The sequence below is a fragment of the Arachis ipaensis genome, chromosome B2, assembly GCF_059453495.1.
Source record: "Arachis ipaensis isolate K30076 ecotype BB chromosome B2, ASM5945349v1, whole genome shotgun sequence".
In the NCBI taxonomy this organism is placed as follows: domain Eukaryota; kingdom Viridiplantae; phylum Streptophyta; class Magnoliopsida; order Fabales; family Fabaceae; genus Arachis; species Arachis ipaensis.
In genome coordinates this window covers 99017248-99034611 of record NC_142437.1, presented here as the reverse complement: position 1 = coordinate 99034611, position 17364 = coordinate 99017248, and the positions used below count along the sequence as shown (strand labels likewise).

The 17364-nt window shown below is 33.7% G+C and overlaps 1 protein-coding gene and 1 pseudogene across 1 annotated transcript; one reads left to right on the top strand and one right to left on the bottom strand.

Annotated features, from left to right (window-relative positions):
* The first annotated feature begins 4965 nt into the window (after positions 1-4965).
* Positions 4966-5839, top strand: LOC110267874 (transcription factor ILI3 pseudogene; annotated as a pseudogene).
* Positions 5840-10793: 4954 nt separating this feature from the next.
* LOC107625551 (putative pectate lyase 8) lies at positions 10794-16588 on the bottom strand. Its single transcript, XM_088503594.1, has 7 exons — positions 16355-16588; positions 16161-16217; positions 15582-15650; positions 12537-13179; positions 12327-12430; positions 11660-11798; positions 10794-11572 (listed from the first exon to the last, which is right to left on the bottom strand). The coding sequence occupies exons 1-7, from the start codon at positions 16435-16437 to the stop codon at positions 11351-11353; spliced, it is 1317 nt and encodes a 438-aa protein (XP_088359720.1). The 5' UTR covers positions 16438-16588; the 3' UTR covers positions 10794-11350.
* Between the last annotated feature and the right edge of the window lie 776 nt (positions 16589-17364).

Genomic DNA, 17364 nt, shown 5'->3' with positions numbered 1-17364 from the left:
GCACCGGGGTGGGTTTTAACGGGGCGGGTTCTTGTGCGGGGCGGGGCGGGGTCGGGTTTAGGTTGAACCTGCCCCTACCCGCCCCGGTATATATAATATATATGTAAATATATATATTTTTAATATATAATATACGTAACATATATAAAATAATTAGTAAAATGATTAATAATATTATATCATATATAAATTTTTACTTTAATTTATATTATGTATGTAAATGGTGGTTATATAATTTTTAAAATTTAATTTTATTTGTTGGATTTAATAATTATAGGGGCGGGTAGGGGCGGGGCGGGTACCCGCAGGGGCGGGTTAGGGTTTAACATTTTACAACCCACGGGTAGGGCGGGGCGGGTTTGATGCGGGTTTTCTGTAGGGCGGGGCGGGGTCGGGTAGAGCAAAAACCCGCCCCTACCCGCCCCGTTGCCACCCCTAATAATAGTATAAATCATAATTATCAAATTCGGACCAGACCGACCGATTCGACTAGAAATCCGTTGAACCAAACCCTTAATCGGTCCAGACTAACATTCAAACTGTGAAAGTATACAAACCGGCCCAGAACCGGATCGATCAGAAAATTGGTGTTACCGAGGTTGGAGTTCGAACCTGGCACTACTGGAGCATAAAGAGTCTTGTAACCACCGGACTAAGATACTCTTTAATATTATAAATGCCTTTTTAAATATATTATAACTTATTAGACATATCTTAATTAATAACTTTATCTTATTAACTCTTTTAGTCATAAAAAATTTAAAATCTCTTTACACTTTTATTTTTTATTCTAATGAGTAATTTTTATGTTTAATTTAATTGAATTTTTTATTTTATATTTACTTAGTTATATTAATTATTTTTTAATTTTACATAATTATAAAAAAATTAAATGTTGTTAAATATCTCTAAACTAAAAAGATATACAAAAATAATTTTATTAACCATACTATATTTTTGTTATTGATAATTATATAATATTTATTAATATTAACTCTTTTTTTCAACATATATTTGATTAATATAATTAATTAATAAATTATTAAAATATTAAAATAACTTAATTTTGTATAAAAAATTTTATTATAAAAAGAAATTAAATTTTATATAATTATTTAATTATAACCGAGTCAACAGGTTCAATTTGTGACCCACCAGTTAAACCAATAACTTAGTAACTCAGTAATCTGACCGAGTTAATTACCGATTCAATTCTAATAACTATAGTATAAATCCTAAAAAATTATAAATAAAAAAAGTGAACATAAAACTAAAATTAAATTAAATAAATATAAAATAATTTATATATATATATATATATAATAATAATAATAATAATAATAATAATAATAATAATAATAATAATAATAATTAGCACATGTAATGATAGAGGAACAAACAACCTGGTAGCATGACATCTTAGTTTTCAGCTAGAGGACGTTAGCACTGAGCTACAGGATCGAACTGGCCAGTTTTGATCGGTTTATGATGAACTGTCTAGTTCTTGACAGTTTAATTGCATATTCGATTTAGAATTTTAATCAAATTGACTAGATCACCAGTTCGACCAAAAATTGATTGAACCAACCGGTCTAGTTTAGTTTTGATAACTATGCATAGGAGTAGACATTGAGCTAGCTTTTATCATGCCAAGTTTAAAAAGTAAATCTTTGATATACTTGGTTTGAGAAAAGTACACTTGATCTCAACCAGTCCTTTACACTTTAACACCAAGAAAGTAACTTAATTTCCCTAAATCCTTAAGGAAAATCACATCACTGATTTCATCAGATTTATCACTAGTTATAATAATATCATTATCATAGCATAATATGTACATATAGTAGAAGATGTTATTTTCTAATAAACAAAGATGTGTCAGTTTTAGCATTTGAAAAACCAAGAGTACATAAAATGTTACTAAACTTAAGAAATCATTCTCTAGGAGTTTGTCTTAAGTCATAGAGAAATTTATTTAGCTTACAAATATGTGTCTCAACACGTTCAAAACCAATAGTCTATTTCATGTAAATAATTTGATGAAGGTCACTATTTAAAAATACATTATTAAAATCAAATTGTCTAATTATCCAATTTCTAGATAAAGCTAAACATACAGTCCTAATTGTTGTTAGTCGAATCACTAGGATTAAGACTTGATCAAAATCAAAGCTCTCATCTTATTAAAAACCTTGTGCATGCAACAGGTCTAGCTTTATGTTTCTGCATACTGCCATAGAGTTTTTCTTAATAGTATCTTACATCCTATGACCTTAGCATCTTGAGGCTTAGGAACTAAAGTTCAGGTATTAGTTCTAAGTAGGGCATTATACTCATCTTTCATAGCATTTTTCCATTGAGAAAAATGAAGAGCAACTTTAGCTGTTTTTCTTATAAATTGATAGTCACATTTGTAATTAGCATATTATGTGTGTTTTTACTTGTGTCAGAAGTTATATTAGTGTTAGCATTTGTAGATTTTTGTTGATTGGAAGAAGGAAGAGAAATCTCAATTTTTGAAATAGGGATAGCATCACTAGGTGGAGATATATTAGTATCGTGATCAGTAAAAGTCTGATTAGGATTAGGGAAAAGAATAGAAGCACAATTTTCACTATTGCAATTATTATTTTGAATAAAATTAGGCAAATTAGCAATTATGTGTTTATTGAATGAGCCACATACATTTATATAATTTTTTAATATTATAAAAAAATTTTGCATAATAATTAATTTTAATAAATAAAAAATACTAATATATTTTGTATTTATATATTTTATATTTAATTATTTAAGAATAAAAGATTCTGTTATCGTTTAAAATATTGTCATTTAAAACATTTATTTATGTACTAAAATATTTTATATTTATTAGAGTCCATCAATGTTCTTCTTTTATATTAGTCTTTAATTTTTATCTAATAAAATTTAATAATTTATATAAGGTAGTTCATTCAATAAACATATCATTGTTGAACTCATTTTAGACATACCCACTAAATCATATTTGAATTAACCACACTTTTCATCGGTCAACCCGATAGGAGGCTCCACAAGTTTATTGATATTCTTCCTAAGCAGTAGTTTTGTTATGTTACAGGAATGATTTTCAAGTAAAAATCTTTTGCGACAATATAGCCAAGACTATTTTTCCCCTACTATATTTAAACTGGAAAGCTTTCATATCCACCATACCCACATTTCATAGAAAAAAAACATTATTAATTATCCACATTTAATCGACATTTAGTATGAAATTTAATTTGGAAGATACATCATAAGTTAAAATGTCAAGAAATTATAACTTATCAAACTTGTCAAACATCCAAGCAAGCTTATAGTTTACAAAAAAAAAAGTGTAATTTTATTTCTCCTGTAAAATTTTTTGTAATCTATTTATTATTAGTAGTAGCTCCACTTACACTTTGTTTGGATAGATAATAGAAAATGGAAGGAAAGAAAATGAGAGGAAAGAAAATGAGAGGAATGAAAATAGAAGGAAAAATGGATTGTTTTATGTGTTGTTTGGATAAAGAGAAAATAAATGAAAAGAAAATAGAGAGAAAATTTTCTTTTGTTTGGATGAAAAGAAAAGTGAGAGGAGAGAAAATTATAATAGAAGAAAATTACATTAATACCCTTATATCTTTTATTTTTTTAATTAATCAAAGGATAAATTAGTAATTTTACACTTATTACACATTTTCCTTCCATTTTCATCTCATCATTGAGAAGAAAACATTTTTATGGTCCCACATCAATTTTTTTCTTTCCACTCTATTTTCCTTCCTCATCCAAACAACAAAAAACTCACATTTCCACCAATTTTCTTTCTTCACATTTTCTTTCCTTCCATATTCACCCCATCCAAACAATGTGTTAAGGTTGTCAAACTCGTAAGTCTAAGTAAATCTGCAGAATTGACCTAGACTCAGACTGACGAGTTAACTTGTAGACTCAGACGAATTTACTTGTTATGAATTTTTTAAATATATATATATAATCAAATTTGGACATTTAAAATAACAATTTCAACATCAAAACACAAAATATACTAAAATAGTAGTACAAATTATAATTGATAATTCAAAACACATATTTAAATACAACAAATTAACAATTAAATATTTTAATAAATTAAATTTAAAATCCTTTAACATCTTCATCTTCTATGCACGACAAACACTCAAATTACTAAATCAACGATATCAAATAATCAAATTAATAAATCTTATTCTAGTAATCTCAAGTGCAATAAAATTAAAGCAATACAAAGTGATTAAAAAAGCTTGTAAAATCTATATGCTTAAATCACAATCTATCTGAACAAAATTAAAGCAATAAAATTACTAAATAATCAAATTACTAAATCTTAATCTACAAGACTATAATCATAAACCTATCATAATACAGAGTGATTAGAAAGTTTGTAATATCTAAATGACTGAATTCTAATCTATAAAAACTTAAAGCAATATTTAAAAAAATACTTAAATACAGCGATTTAGGTGAAGAGAACAAAGTCCAAGCAATCAATCGAGTTGATTCGGATATAATTGTATTTAATTTTAAGGCATTAAATCAAACAAACAACACTTTTTTTTTATTATTATTTTGTGTCTTATTTTATACTACTGTGAAACAAAATACAGAGATTATTTTGTTTTATTTATTTTATTCTATTATCATTATTTTGTGATTTGGCACTTCATATGTGTAAATGTAGTAGTGAGATGCATTCCAAACACTACTATTAAGTCGAATTTGTCCAATAGCATATATACATTTTCACTAGGAAGATTTTAAACTAAATGAAAATACTCTCTCATCTATCACTCTCTATATAAGTAGCATCCGATCCCTCAACACACTCAAAGACAACAATACCAAAGTGGCAAAGTGTGAGCTCGCTCTCGAAAAGGTAATAAAGCCTCACCTCTGATCAGGATCGGAGTTCCGGCGACTATGTCCGGGCGGCGGCAGAGAAGTTCCGGTCGCTCAGAGTTCACAGAGAATGAGATCAATGATCTTGCTTCAAGGTTACAAGCATTGCTCCCACAACCTAACCAACAAACAAGGAACTCAAGGGTAATCCATATACTTAAAAATATTTTATTTAATTTAATATTTATAATTTTATGCCTGTGACATTTATTATACATTTATTATTGATAATTAATAAATATAAAATAAAATAAAATAAAATAAAAAATTATTAAGAAGTATAAAATAAAACAATTTTGCGTTATTTTAGACTATTTTTGTTTTTTAATTTAAACATTATTGCATAAATATATAATGTGTATGTTTATTACTTTATTATAAGAAATGATATAAATGCAGTAGCTTTTAGCTAGGTTTAATTAACTTAGTGCATGATGTATATACGAAGATAATTTAATAATATAACTCTAAAATCTAATAAAAGTTATTGATAATTTGGTATAAAATTATACATAAATTAACATTATTAAATATCCTTAATTAATGCATGCACTATAATATTATGCATGTGCTATTATTTCATAATATTAGTTCATACGCATTTTTCTATGCTAGAATGATTACGAAATTTACATGAATGAATCTCACTATGTCAAAATAATATATCATGATGCATATACTAGTTTTGTATACAAATTTGGAAGGCACCGATAACGGATTGTGGTGTATGCAGCAGGTATCAGTGTTGGAGATCTTGAAGGAAACTTGCAGTCACATCAAGCGGCTACAGAAAGATGTGGAAGACCTTAGTGAAACGCTGACAGGGCTGTTGGATTCTCTTCACATTACTGATATTGACATCACTCTTTTACAAGATCTTTTGCAACAAAAATAATAATAATAATTTCTTTAATATAAGGTCCCTTTTCAACCTTCTAGCTAGGCTCTAGCTATACATCACCAGATATTGTTTTCTCATCCTGTGTGTTCCCTAAACTGTTGTGGTGGATCCATACCTACATATATAATCTAAAAATGTATAATTAATGTCTGTAATAATAGTGAAATATAATATACTATCTTTGTTAATATCTTAATAATAAACAATATTGTTGAAAAGCTTCGTTTGCTTTTGATTCGTCCTGGTACTGGAGTGGCCGAACTTTAGCAATTCCGAGCAGGCGACTGTCAGAGAGGAAGAGCTATACGTCGGCCAGGATCGAACACCGCGGCGGGAATACCTGGAAAAGATACTCCGACGCTCAAGTTAGTGATAATCTCGAGTGAGAGTAATTAAGTAAGTATGAAGACTGAGAATGGAACCTGAACCTTAGCCGAGGATATTAGCTCGGTTTTATAGGAGTTGTTTTATGCGTTTATTGTGGATAAGTCCTAGTTTATAGGTTGGTTATGATATTCTGTTTTGGTGATTAGGTTTGTTGAGCACGTTTCTTATTTTTCAAATGGGTGAGGCCGAGCTTATCTGCTCACGTGCCGAGCTTTTCGGGTGGCCGAGGATAAGGGTGACGTATCATAGCCCCCAAGCTTGCCTTGGTTTGGACAGGACTAAGGCGAGCTTTCGAACCAGGAATGCCCCAATCCTCGGTCGCTGAGTTGTTGTCGTATATGCTCCTTACATCTGTTTATATAGGCGTTTGTGGTTGCTTAGTTGGAGTTAGTTTCGGGATTCTCTGGGTTTGCCGAAGTTATCCATAAGGATAACGTTTGACTTGTTCGCTGTGGTTCCGAGCTTTACATAGCTCGTCCGGATTTTGCGGGTTGTTATTATTTGATTTTGTTTTGTGCTGAGGTACACGTTTGTTATGATAGCCGAGGTATACGTTATGTACCATTAGGCATGGATACGGTCCGAGAATCTCACAGAGAATCATTTTGTGACTTCTTTGAAAAGGTCTTTTTAGGGTTCTCAACAAGTAACCGTTCTCTTTTTGAATTTGCTGCACGTGGCCGAGTTATAACACATGCGGCCAACTTATACGGATGGATCACGAACTGCTCTGTTTTGAATTTGCAAGTGGCCGAACTATAGCTTACGTGGCCGACTTATAAGGATAGATTAGACCTAATCTCCTAATTATAGCTTGTATTCGCCGAGTTATAGTGACCAGATCATAGCCTCCAAGCTTGACCTGTTTATTTTTAAGAGAAGCAGGTTGAGCTTTTGAGGTATAACTCGGCAGGATATAGAAGAGATGCGGTTGTGTTATAATTCGGAGATATGAGGATTAGCCCCCAAGATCAACCTGATAATCTTGAAAATAAAATTGGACAAGTTTGTCATGGGAAAATGGGTTACTTATTTCAATATATTTTTGAACAAGCTTATAGATGATTGTTTGTTGGAATGGCGCCGACTTATAGGTGTCGGTTTGTTTTGATTGATTCAAACTTATAATCATCAGTTTGTTTGGAGTGATTCCGACTTATAGGTGTTGGTTTGTTTGGATTGATTCCAACTTATAGGTGTTGGCTTGTTGTATTGACTCTGACTTATGGTTGCTGATTTGTTAGATTGGTTCCGACTTATAACTGTCGGTTTGTTTTTGTATGCCGACTTTAATATTAGTTTGCCATAATATGTGTAGAGCGTAAACAATAGCTGAACTAAAGGCATAGATAAAAATAAAGAATGATGAAGTTAAAAATAATATACTCTTTATTGAGAATTACCCTCTTAATATAAAAGATATAGGATGAAAGTGCCTCATTAAAAAGCTCTCCAAGCAAAATTCGGTGTAGGAAAAAGTCGTGTGAGTGGAAAAAAGAGTACATCTTCGAGCCATAGTTCTTTGCCTAGTAGTGCTTGAAGGGTATAAGTCTCTTGCCGATCAATTTATTGATTCACAAAGATCCTCCTGGTCATCTTCTTTTGATTGAGTTGGTTTATTGATCCGCCGAGCTTGTCTAAACTCTTCTATTTCCATCTGGCCCGTGGCCCTTTCTCTGAACTCCTCAAGTGACTTTGGTTTGGTTATTGCAATTGTTTCTCGAAATTTTCCGGGTCGGAGGCCGGTCTTGATTGCATGTAAGTGGACTGCGGGGTCTAAGTCTGGAATCTCCATAGTGGCTTCGGCAAATCGGGTCATGTAGTCTTTTAAACCTTCGTGTTGTCCTTGTTTGATTGTGCCGAGGTAATCTGATCCGTGAACGTATATCCTTGATGCGACGAAATAGTCGATAAAAGATCTCGCCAGTTCTTCAAAGGAGGAAATTGAACCTGCAGACAATTTAGAAAACCACAGTAATGCAGCACCATCAAGATAAGTGGGAAAAGCTCGGCAAAGCATGGGCTCATTGTTAGCGCCGTTAAAGAACATCATGGATTGAAACTTCTTGACATGAGCTCGGGGGTCACCGAACCCCTTGTATGGTTCAAGCGCGGAGGGCAGTGCAAAGTTTTTTGGCATCTGGTACTTTGTAATCTCCTCGGAGAAGGGATTGTCGAGGGTAAGCTTCTCCTTTGGCGGAGTGATGTTTAAGGGATCTGTGTTGCCTTGAGCCGAGCTTTTGGAGCTTTCTCCATTGTTCTGCATCGATAGCTCGGCTATTCTCCGCACTTCTGCCTGAAATTCAGCGATTTGGGCCAGAAACTCAGCTTGTGTGAGTTGTGGACTTTCTTTGTCAGCCATGTTCGAGGATTGAGAAATCCTGCAAAAAAGAGCAAAAGACTAAACAAAGGAAAAAGTGGGGTTAGATGTATTCCGGCCCCACGGTGGGCGCCAAGTGATTCGTCCTGGTACTGGAGTGGCCGAGCTTTAGCAATTCCGAGTAGGCGACTGTCGGAGAGGAAGAGCTATACGTCGGCCATGATCGAACACCGCGGCGGGAATACCTGTAAAAGATACTCCGACGTTCAAGTTAGTGATAATCTCGAGTGAGAGTAATTAAGTAAGTATGAAGACTGAGAATGGAACCTGAACCTTAGCCGAGGATATTAGCTCGGCTTTATAGGAGTTGTTTTATATGCGTTTGCTGTGGATAAGTCCTAGTTTATAGGTTGATTATGATATTCTGTTTTGGTGATTAGGTTTGTTGAGCACGTTTCCTATTTTTCAAATGGGTGAGGCCGAGCTTATCTGCTCACGTGCCGAGTTTTTCGGGCGGCCGAGGATAAGAGTGACGTATCAGCTTTATTAATATTTGATGCCAAAATTTGGTGTTGGTTTGACGGTATCATGTGTGATCAGATTTGGGAGGACTAATGGTTGCAGCGATGGAGTGTGTGGATTGGGAATGTCAAAATTCTTCGAGAAACGAGAATTCCCGCGTATATATTGCTCCCAATGGGGATTCGAAGGCGGAAATTTTTGGGAGGCAAAATCTTTCCGAAGCATGTGCGAGGATTCCAACGGAGATTTTCATTCCATATCCCACTAATCTCTGAATTTTATGAATTTAATTAATTGTTTTCATTGATTTATTTCTATCATAGGTTTTTTAATTTGTGAAATTCCTAGTTTTCGTTATCCCCTTTAGCACTGTCCCATTCTCCCCCATATCCCCACTCTCTCTGTTTACTACTGTGTCTGCTTACTCTCTCTCTCTCATGTGGCGTTGTGGCTAGAACTTACTTCTTTCTTTTTCTTTTTTTTTTTAATTATAAGTCTTTCTTGAGTTAGAGACCCACTAATATATTGTTACAAATGTAATATTAGAGTATAAGTTAATCGTTTTATAACCTTTTCCTGTGACTAATTTAAAAAACCGATATTATATAAAGAATACTTGAACCGGCTGATTATTTGTTCTGATCAAAGTAGCAAATATAAGCTGCTACGGCATGTGGGGTGGTGATTATTTTTTTGTTGCCCACAGACTAATTTGTGGCGCATCCAAATTTTATTTAAGAATTTGTTGTTGGTTAATAAAAACAAAATTCAAACTCCTAACACTTGTTTAAGCGGATGAGTAAGTTGACCAACTCAAATTAATTTATGATGTGGTGTTATGATAAAACATGAAAAATCAAAGATGAGCGATAGAGTTTCTTATGTTGGATAATAGATATATGGGCTACCTTTTTATTTGGCCTTACAATTTTTTCCCTTCTTATTATAATTTATATTGTTTTTAAGTATTTATTTAATGTAATTTTTTTTATTATTAACATAGGTAATATACCTGTATTTAAAATATCAATATAAATAAATTATAATACATATATACCTCTATTAAATATATATTAAAATTTAAAAATAGAGAATACACTTATTTTGTTGAATATATTTTATTTAATTTTTGAATTTATACTTAGATGAAATTATAATAATTTAGTTGATATAGTATTTTTAATTTTGATAACATTTTAAAATTTATATTAGACTTAATTATATTTTAATAGTTTATTTATATTTTATTATAAAATAATTATTTCGATTGAATTATAATTAAATCAATTAAATTTAATAAACTCATAAATCAATGATTAAAATGGTTCTATGATCGGTTCGAGTTCTAAAACCTTATGATTTTCACCAGCTTTGGTGATGTATTTGTTAATTGTTGATATTTTTCGGAACTAATAGAAAGATTAGTTTTGTGTATCTGTATCTATTATTTTGATTTATAGTAAAAGGGTTTACTTCATTAGGTTCTGTAGATTTTTGTCTTTCCTATTGTGAATTTTTGACAATAAAAACTTCAATTTCTCTGGGCCCATATGATTTTTGACTTGGAATATTCCTATATTGTGTATTTAACTGGATTGGTTTGTGAAAATTTTATTTTGGTGCTTTTGCTTCGCTGTTAAACAAATAATTGTCTGAGCATTCTTTTGCAATTAAAGATTTAAAGGAAAAGCGCGAGTTTACGGCAGTAGGATATAAAAGGGATAAAATTCTGTAGACAAATGCAATAACTGTTCCAATAATACAAACTGTTTCCCCTTTCTGGCCCATTTTTGTTTGGCACAAATCACGAAGAGCATACAAACAGGGGCAAACAAAGGCCGAACTCTATGACGCTATATAACTGGGGGAAAAAAGAAACTACATAGTAAGACTAAGAGAGTGGAATAGGATTTGACGGTTTGTTCCCCCCAATAGAAATTATAAGGGGTAAATGCTCTTTGCATAATTGAAGCCTTGTAAACGGCTTCTTTTAAGCAATTCACTGTTATCAATTTGATAACGGTCGACGTATGTGACAACATGTACAAATTTTTTTTTTTAATATGATATCTAACTTGGGGACGAGACACGACATACGGTGTCACCACAATTGCTGCAAACTCAATGGGATACATCTACAAGACTGTAACAAATGTAAAACAATGATGGGAGAAGAAGAATGAAAACTTTTCTTTCTTCCCTTTGTTTTATATATCATGTTCTTTCTTTCATTTTGATTTGCATTCTGGATTTATATCATCATCCTGTTTGGTATTTTAACACATGTAGCCCCTGCGGCAGCTAAGAACACCGGCGCCAGAGGTGAGGGTTCCGACCAAAGAAGAGGATTTGGCGGCAAGACTCGAGGCTCTGGCATAGCTTGACGCAGCTCCGGCTCCTGATGAAGTGAAATATGCTCCATTCAGAAGAAGGTCTCCCTCGGACCTCCAATTCCACCCTTTCCATATTGTTTCCCCTGTATCCACCCTCTTTGTCACCTGCATACATCAGTTTTTATACATTTTTAGAACATAATAAAGTGCATCACCATTCACCGCATCAAACTTATTGTAATAAGATGTTACCTCCTTAGCAAAAGGGTTCTGAGGGGCAAGGTATCTGTTGCCCTGGCTGTTAATTGTGGGATCAGCACTGCCGCCAATTGCATACATCTCCCAGTGAGTATAGTCATTGTTTACCACGTGGAAATATCCATGTCTACACCTGCATTCACCATAATACGTTTTCACTATTTAATATCCAATAACTCTAGCTCTATTAACGTATTTCTTTTTGTCTTTTCTTGCTCTTTGGATCTAAGTTTTTTTTCCTTCTTTTTCTTTTTTTGCTTATAACAGTCAAACACTCACAGACACGGACCCGGATTTGTAGTTTATGAGGCTCACACTTTTTTTTTACAAGATCCGAAAGATATAGCCCAAGGGATATTAATCATTCATTACCATTGTCCATTGCCTTTTAATGGCTTTCTTCTTTTCAGAAATGGACCTATATCCCATAGGAATAATCACTCATTACCATACGTCTTAGTGGGCCTATAAAGCCCTATAAAACTAATCATATACGGCCTAAATCCGACACAAATAATGGAATGCCCTTGACCAAAAACTATTAATAAATAAAAAATAATGGAAAGCCAGATCAATTGAAGTGACCTGAACATTAATAGCAACAATAACATCTTAGCTGTACTCATATAACAAAATTGTACGTTTGTTTATGTTATGTTACCTTGGCATTCTTTGGATTAGACCCTCCCCAAAATGGTTGTAGGCAATCGTTACTTGCATCTGCTTGTCCCGAACATAGGAGTCACTGTGTCCTAGTAGCATAACCTGTAATAAGAGTGTTCGATTTCGATGAACTCAATCACTTAGGCATTATTTATATTTTAAATAAAATATAAATAATGGAGCACGAAGGGGAACATGGATTAAATACCTCATTATGGTGGGTAAAGTAGTTGTTAGAAATGGTAATAGCAGTTGACCCCATGATGGCATCAATGAGTCCATCAGCACAATTGGACAGCGAGTTGTGGTCAATCCAAATGTGACTTGAACCAAAAATTGAGATTCCATCGCCATCAGCCATGGTCCTCCATCCATAATGACTCGGCGAGCTGCGAACCATGGCGTTCCCAGTTGGCTTGCAATCATGGATATGGAGGCCATGGATGATTACATTGGTGATGAACTGTAGTGTAAGGCAAGCACCATAAGCAATGTGAACATTGACACCACGAGCATCTATGGTCTTGAAGCTATTCATGAGAAGCTCTTGTTTCAAAGTAATGACCATGTCCCTCTTGAAGACTATCCACAATGGCCTGTCTTGGATAACAGCGTGGCGAAGAGTGCCGGGTTTGGGATTAACAGGGTCATCATCGCCAGGGTCAGTGACAACATAGTACCTTCCATCACGGCCTCCAATGGCATTGCGGCCAAAACCAATGCCACAATCTGCCAAGCGCTTTCGGTGGGCGAACCAGCGCTTGTCGCAGCGCCAGCAGTCATCGATCGGGTTGCCAGATCCACATGAGAAGAAATTCAGATTCCTTCTTGCTGTATGGTTGCGAATGGTCCTGTTTTCACATTCATCACAGTAATTTTGTTAAATCAACTGCTAACTGACTACAATAATTTTGTGATAAATAACGTGGTCGGAATCAGTTCTTCATCAGAATTAGAATTGTTAATAATACAAGCCAAACTTTTCATTGCATTTATCATCTGGCGTTTGGAATAAGTTCCATCTTGTTATGCAATTCACATTTTTTTATTCAATCATATGTGATATGTCACAGCATATTGTGATTTAATATTAGCATATTGTGATTTAATAGCAAAAGTTTGATTAGGAAAACAACAATTTCAGATGTTAAAGTTTAGTAGGTCATAATTAGATGAAAATATATATAGAAATTTCAAATTATTAAAAGACTTGAATATCCTATAGACATATGGAAAGATAACTAATGGTTAACATGCACGTTACAAGAAAACCATGTGGAACTAATCATGTTTTGAGCTTTCGAATTTTGATTATAAAAATTTCCGACCGAGCTGAATGAGTGGGTCATGTGGGCACTGCAATTATTACTATGTATACGGATATACGGATAGGATGATACGATCCATACGGAAAATGGGGGTTGACATCTTCCCTAAATAATAATTTGTTCCTATTAGGACTTGAGGGTGTCGGTGTTAATGGCCAAAAAGTTCATTGAGGGTTATCACATTGAATAAGAGATATAATAATTGTGTCAGATATAACAGCTGCTAGATCAGCCAAAGCAAAACAATGTGTAGAAGATGCTCATGGCCAAACCAAGACCAGATCTAATGTTCAGTTTTGGAGCTTGTGAATGTGGACAGGCTGGAGAAGGTAGCTCATTCATGTGGCATACCCCACCTTGTTGGATAATGCGGGAATCGCATAAGTTCCCAGAGTGTGATTCGATAACTATTAGAATATTATATATATATGGTATCTTTCATGCAGAGGATGACATACACACACGAGATTTTTCACCACTGATTTATGAACTTGGTAGGACCAAATAAATCATGTGCAAAAGATGAGACCATTACTGTATCCCATTGGTAATGAAGACTTTGAAGTAGTACTTCACTGATTAGAATCAATCTTTGAATTCCCTGCCAATTGGGCAATTTATTGTGCATATGCCTCTGTTCTATCGCGTTACCACTCACTGAATTCCCTAACCTTTTTTTGTGTGGTATTTTATTAATTGTTCCTAACTTTCACCTACTGTCGACCAATGAATGTGAGTAGGGAAGAAACTAAGGGACCACGAAATACAATTTTATAAGGAGAAAGCTAGATCATTTGTAAGCATTAAAAACAAAACAGGATTTAGACAAAGCTAGAAAATGTGAGGTTTTTGAGAAGGTGTTTAAACTTGGAATCAAGATTTGGATAAGGGGAAAGGAAAAGGAAGCAAAATATATGTTTAAGCAACAGAGCTGGATCTGGAGACATTAGCATGTGATGAAGCTGGCAAACAGAATATATAGCGACTTCAGCTTTTCAAAGCGATATATCGTCTAGAAACAAGGAACATGGTGGATTGGTGGTTGATTTGTTAGAACTTAGAACCATTGAAGAGAGCTTGATATGATGAACAACTAATTAAAGCAGCAAAAAGAAAAGTATTGAGAAATTTGAAGATATATGGTGCCGTGGGTGAAAAGAAATAGCTGAAGGTCATTTAATAGGGAATAAAATTGTACTTCTACTACATGCAAAACTTATGAATTTTAATTAAATAGGTCCTGGCCTCAGAATTCGAAGTTCCAACTAGGTGATGTTGCTGAAATGAACACTTTCTGTTAATGATGTTTGACTTTCCGGGTGGTATCTTAATTGTTATGTTAATGAGGCATTAATTTTGGGTTTAAGCCCAAGAATTAAAAGAAAATAATGGAGTTAGCTTCATGACAAAGCAATAGATTGAACAAAAGATGTAAAAAGCATAGCAGCTTTGAGTTAAACATTTTACCACAAGTATAGGACTATAGGAGTGACCACCTTGACTGTACCTTCAATTCACTAGGCAGATGACCACATAGAAGACACGTAAGAGACATTTATTACGATCAATTTTGTTGTTGCAAATTTGTGTTTGATCTTTTAAATATTTTTCCTAATTTTGTGCTGGATCTTGGTTACTGTTGATAATTAGAACAAAGAAAATGCTGATTGCGAAACACTGGACATGTGAGTCCTTTTTCCTAAGCACAAGGACCAAAATAAACTAATACAGTGTGCACATGGCATTATGGCAATGGCATATGCTGTGAAAGATAAGAACCAATAATATATCTGGAAAAGTTTCAACAAATATATATAACTGGAAAAGTAAGTAAAATAATGAAATATAATAAGTATAGTTTTATTTTTATATACACACATGCAGGGAGAGATGGAGAGAGAGAGAAAGGGGGAGAGAGATATTACGTATCAACCATAGAAGCTATCTCCTCTGGATTATCAACGGCGTGCTCATTCATCAGAGTGTCACCCGACCTGAAAAATCGTAGAAAAATAAAACAAAAGGAAAAAAATCAGCAGCTGAAATGACACAATTAACCTCCCTTTCCTGCAGTAACTTTATAATATATAAAATGTTATTGAAAAACAGGTAACAAATTATACTTAAAACAAGAATAAAAAAAGTAAATAAAAGAAGATAGATGAGATAGTAATTTATAAAGAAAAAATGTGTGATCTGAATGTGAACGCTTTCATCGTGAGACTGAGACTGAATGGGAAACACAAATGAAAAAACTAACGTAACAGGATTAACGGTTCGGATTTCCCAAGATCCGATCTCAAGGGCTTAGAGATTTTCTCTGTGCTCAAGCTCCAACTTTTCCCAACCAAATCCAACGGTTCCAGCGCAGCACATTGCCGTTGAAACCGTTACGGTTACGGTTACTACTCCAACGGAAAATAAACGACGTCGTCAACGTCTAAAAGAAACCAGCTCGAAGCAGTAACAACTACTAGTGAAAACCGACACTGCTAAACACTAACCTCTCCACCATTGACGAGTTCTTCGAGCTCTGCAAGCTCCCCGTTCCTACATTGCCCCTGTTCCATTATCGAAGCACCGAAATTCAGAATTGAGACACACCGAAACTCACAAAGAGAGAAAAAATCTCTCGCCTTTGATCGTTCGCATCACAATTAAAGTAAAAAAGGATTTAAAAAATGAAAATTTCACGGACTCGTTAATTGAGGTAGCGCAGTAAGCTGAGAGCAGCGCCATGAGCAAAAGACAGAGCGTGAAGCCTTTCATAGAAACCTCCATTGGTGCTTTTTTCTTCAACAATGGTAGCTTCGATCTTTTGAGTGTCGTGATGAGAAGTTTCAGGTATAAGAGGAGAAGAGAAAAGTGGTGGAGTTTGGGAGAGAAGGCAGAGAGAGTAGAGGGGTTTATATAGCGAATGGCATGGGAGAAGAAGAAGAACGTGGAGGAGTTGTGGGGCTAAAGTGTGCGCTGGCCGAACACAATAGTATATTGGAGGGTACTTAACCATGGTTAAGTTAGTAAAGGCATTTTCAAACAACCAGGTTTAGAGTTTAACCATCTTAAACGGTTAAAACCACCTCCAATCCTAACCGTCATTAACTGCTTTTACTCTCTCTCTCTTTCTCTCTCCGACGTGGCAAGCGCTTCCTCGGTCACTCACTTGCTCCTTCTCTCTTTCGGAGGAAAAATGGAAAATACTCTCCTTTCATAGGATAGGACCACTTAGCTTATTGTTTCCAATGGAGCCATTAATGGATATATTTTTTAATATTTTGTAAAAAAAAAAAAAAAAAGAGAATATATCTAGATTGTAAATTAGAATGTACCAAAAGAAAAGATTGTAAACTAGTCCTTTGATTAATTTGTCTATCATCACTTTATTTTTTTTATGTTTCAAGATTCAATTTCCAAAGAGGTGATCTTAGGTGGTGTTTTGATTAAAGAAAAAAAAATCGTACATAAATTTGTTTGGTAAAGCCAGGAAAAAGATTTTGTCCTATATACTTCAATGTGAATGCTAATGCCCTATAAAAAAAATGATTTATTATTAGATATAATAATTAATGTAATAGGACTTTATTATTTTTTTTGTTTTCTTTTCTATAAAATATATATAAGTAGTACATTTAAAAATTAAAAAAATAATTACTCTAAATATTATATTACTTTTAAAATTTCAATTATTCATATAAGATATAATAAAAT

Bases quoted from the DNA above. Each gene is read 5' to 3' on its own strand.
- LOC107625551 (XM_088503594.1), bottom strand. From the start codon at position 16,437: ATGGAGGTTTCTATGAAAGGCTTCACGCTCTGTCTTTTGCTCATGGCG. The intron at 13,180-15,581 runs GTAATATCTCTC...ATGTGAAAACAG, and splicing joins ATAGCTTCTATGGTTGATAC to GACCATTCGCAACCATACAG. The intron at 11,573-11,659 runs GTAACATCTTAT...TGATGTATGCAG, and splicing joins AGAACCCTTTTGCTAAGGAG to GTGACAAAGAGGGTGGATAC.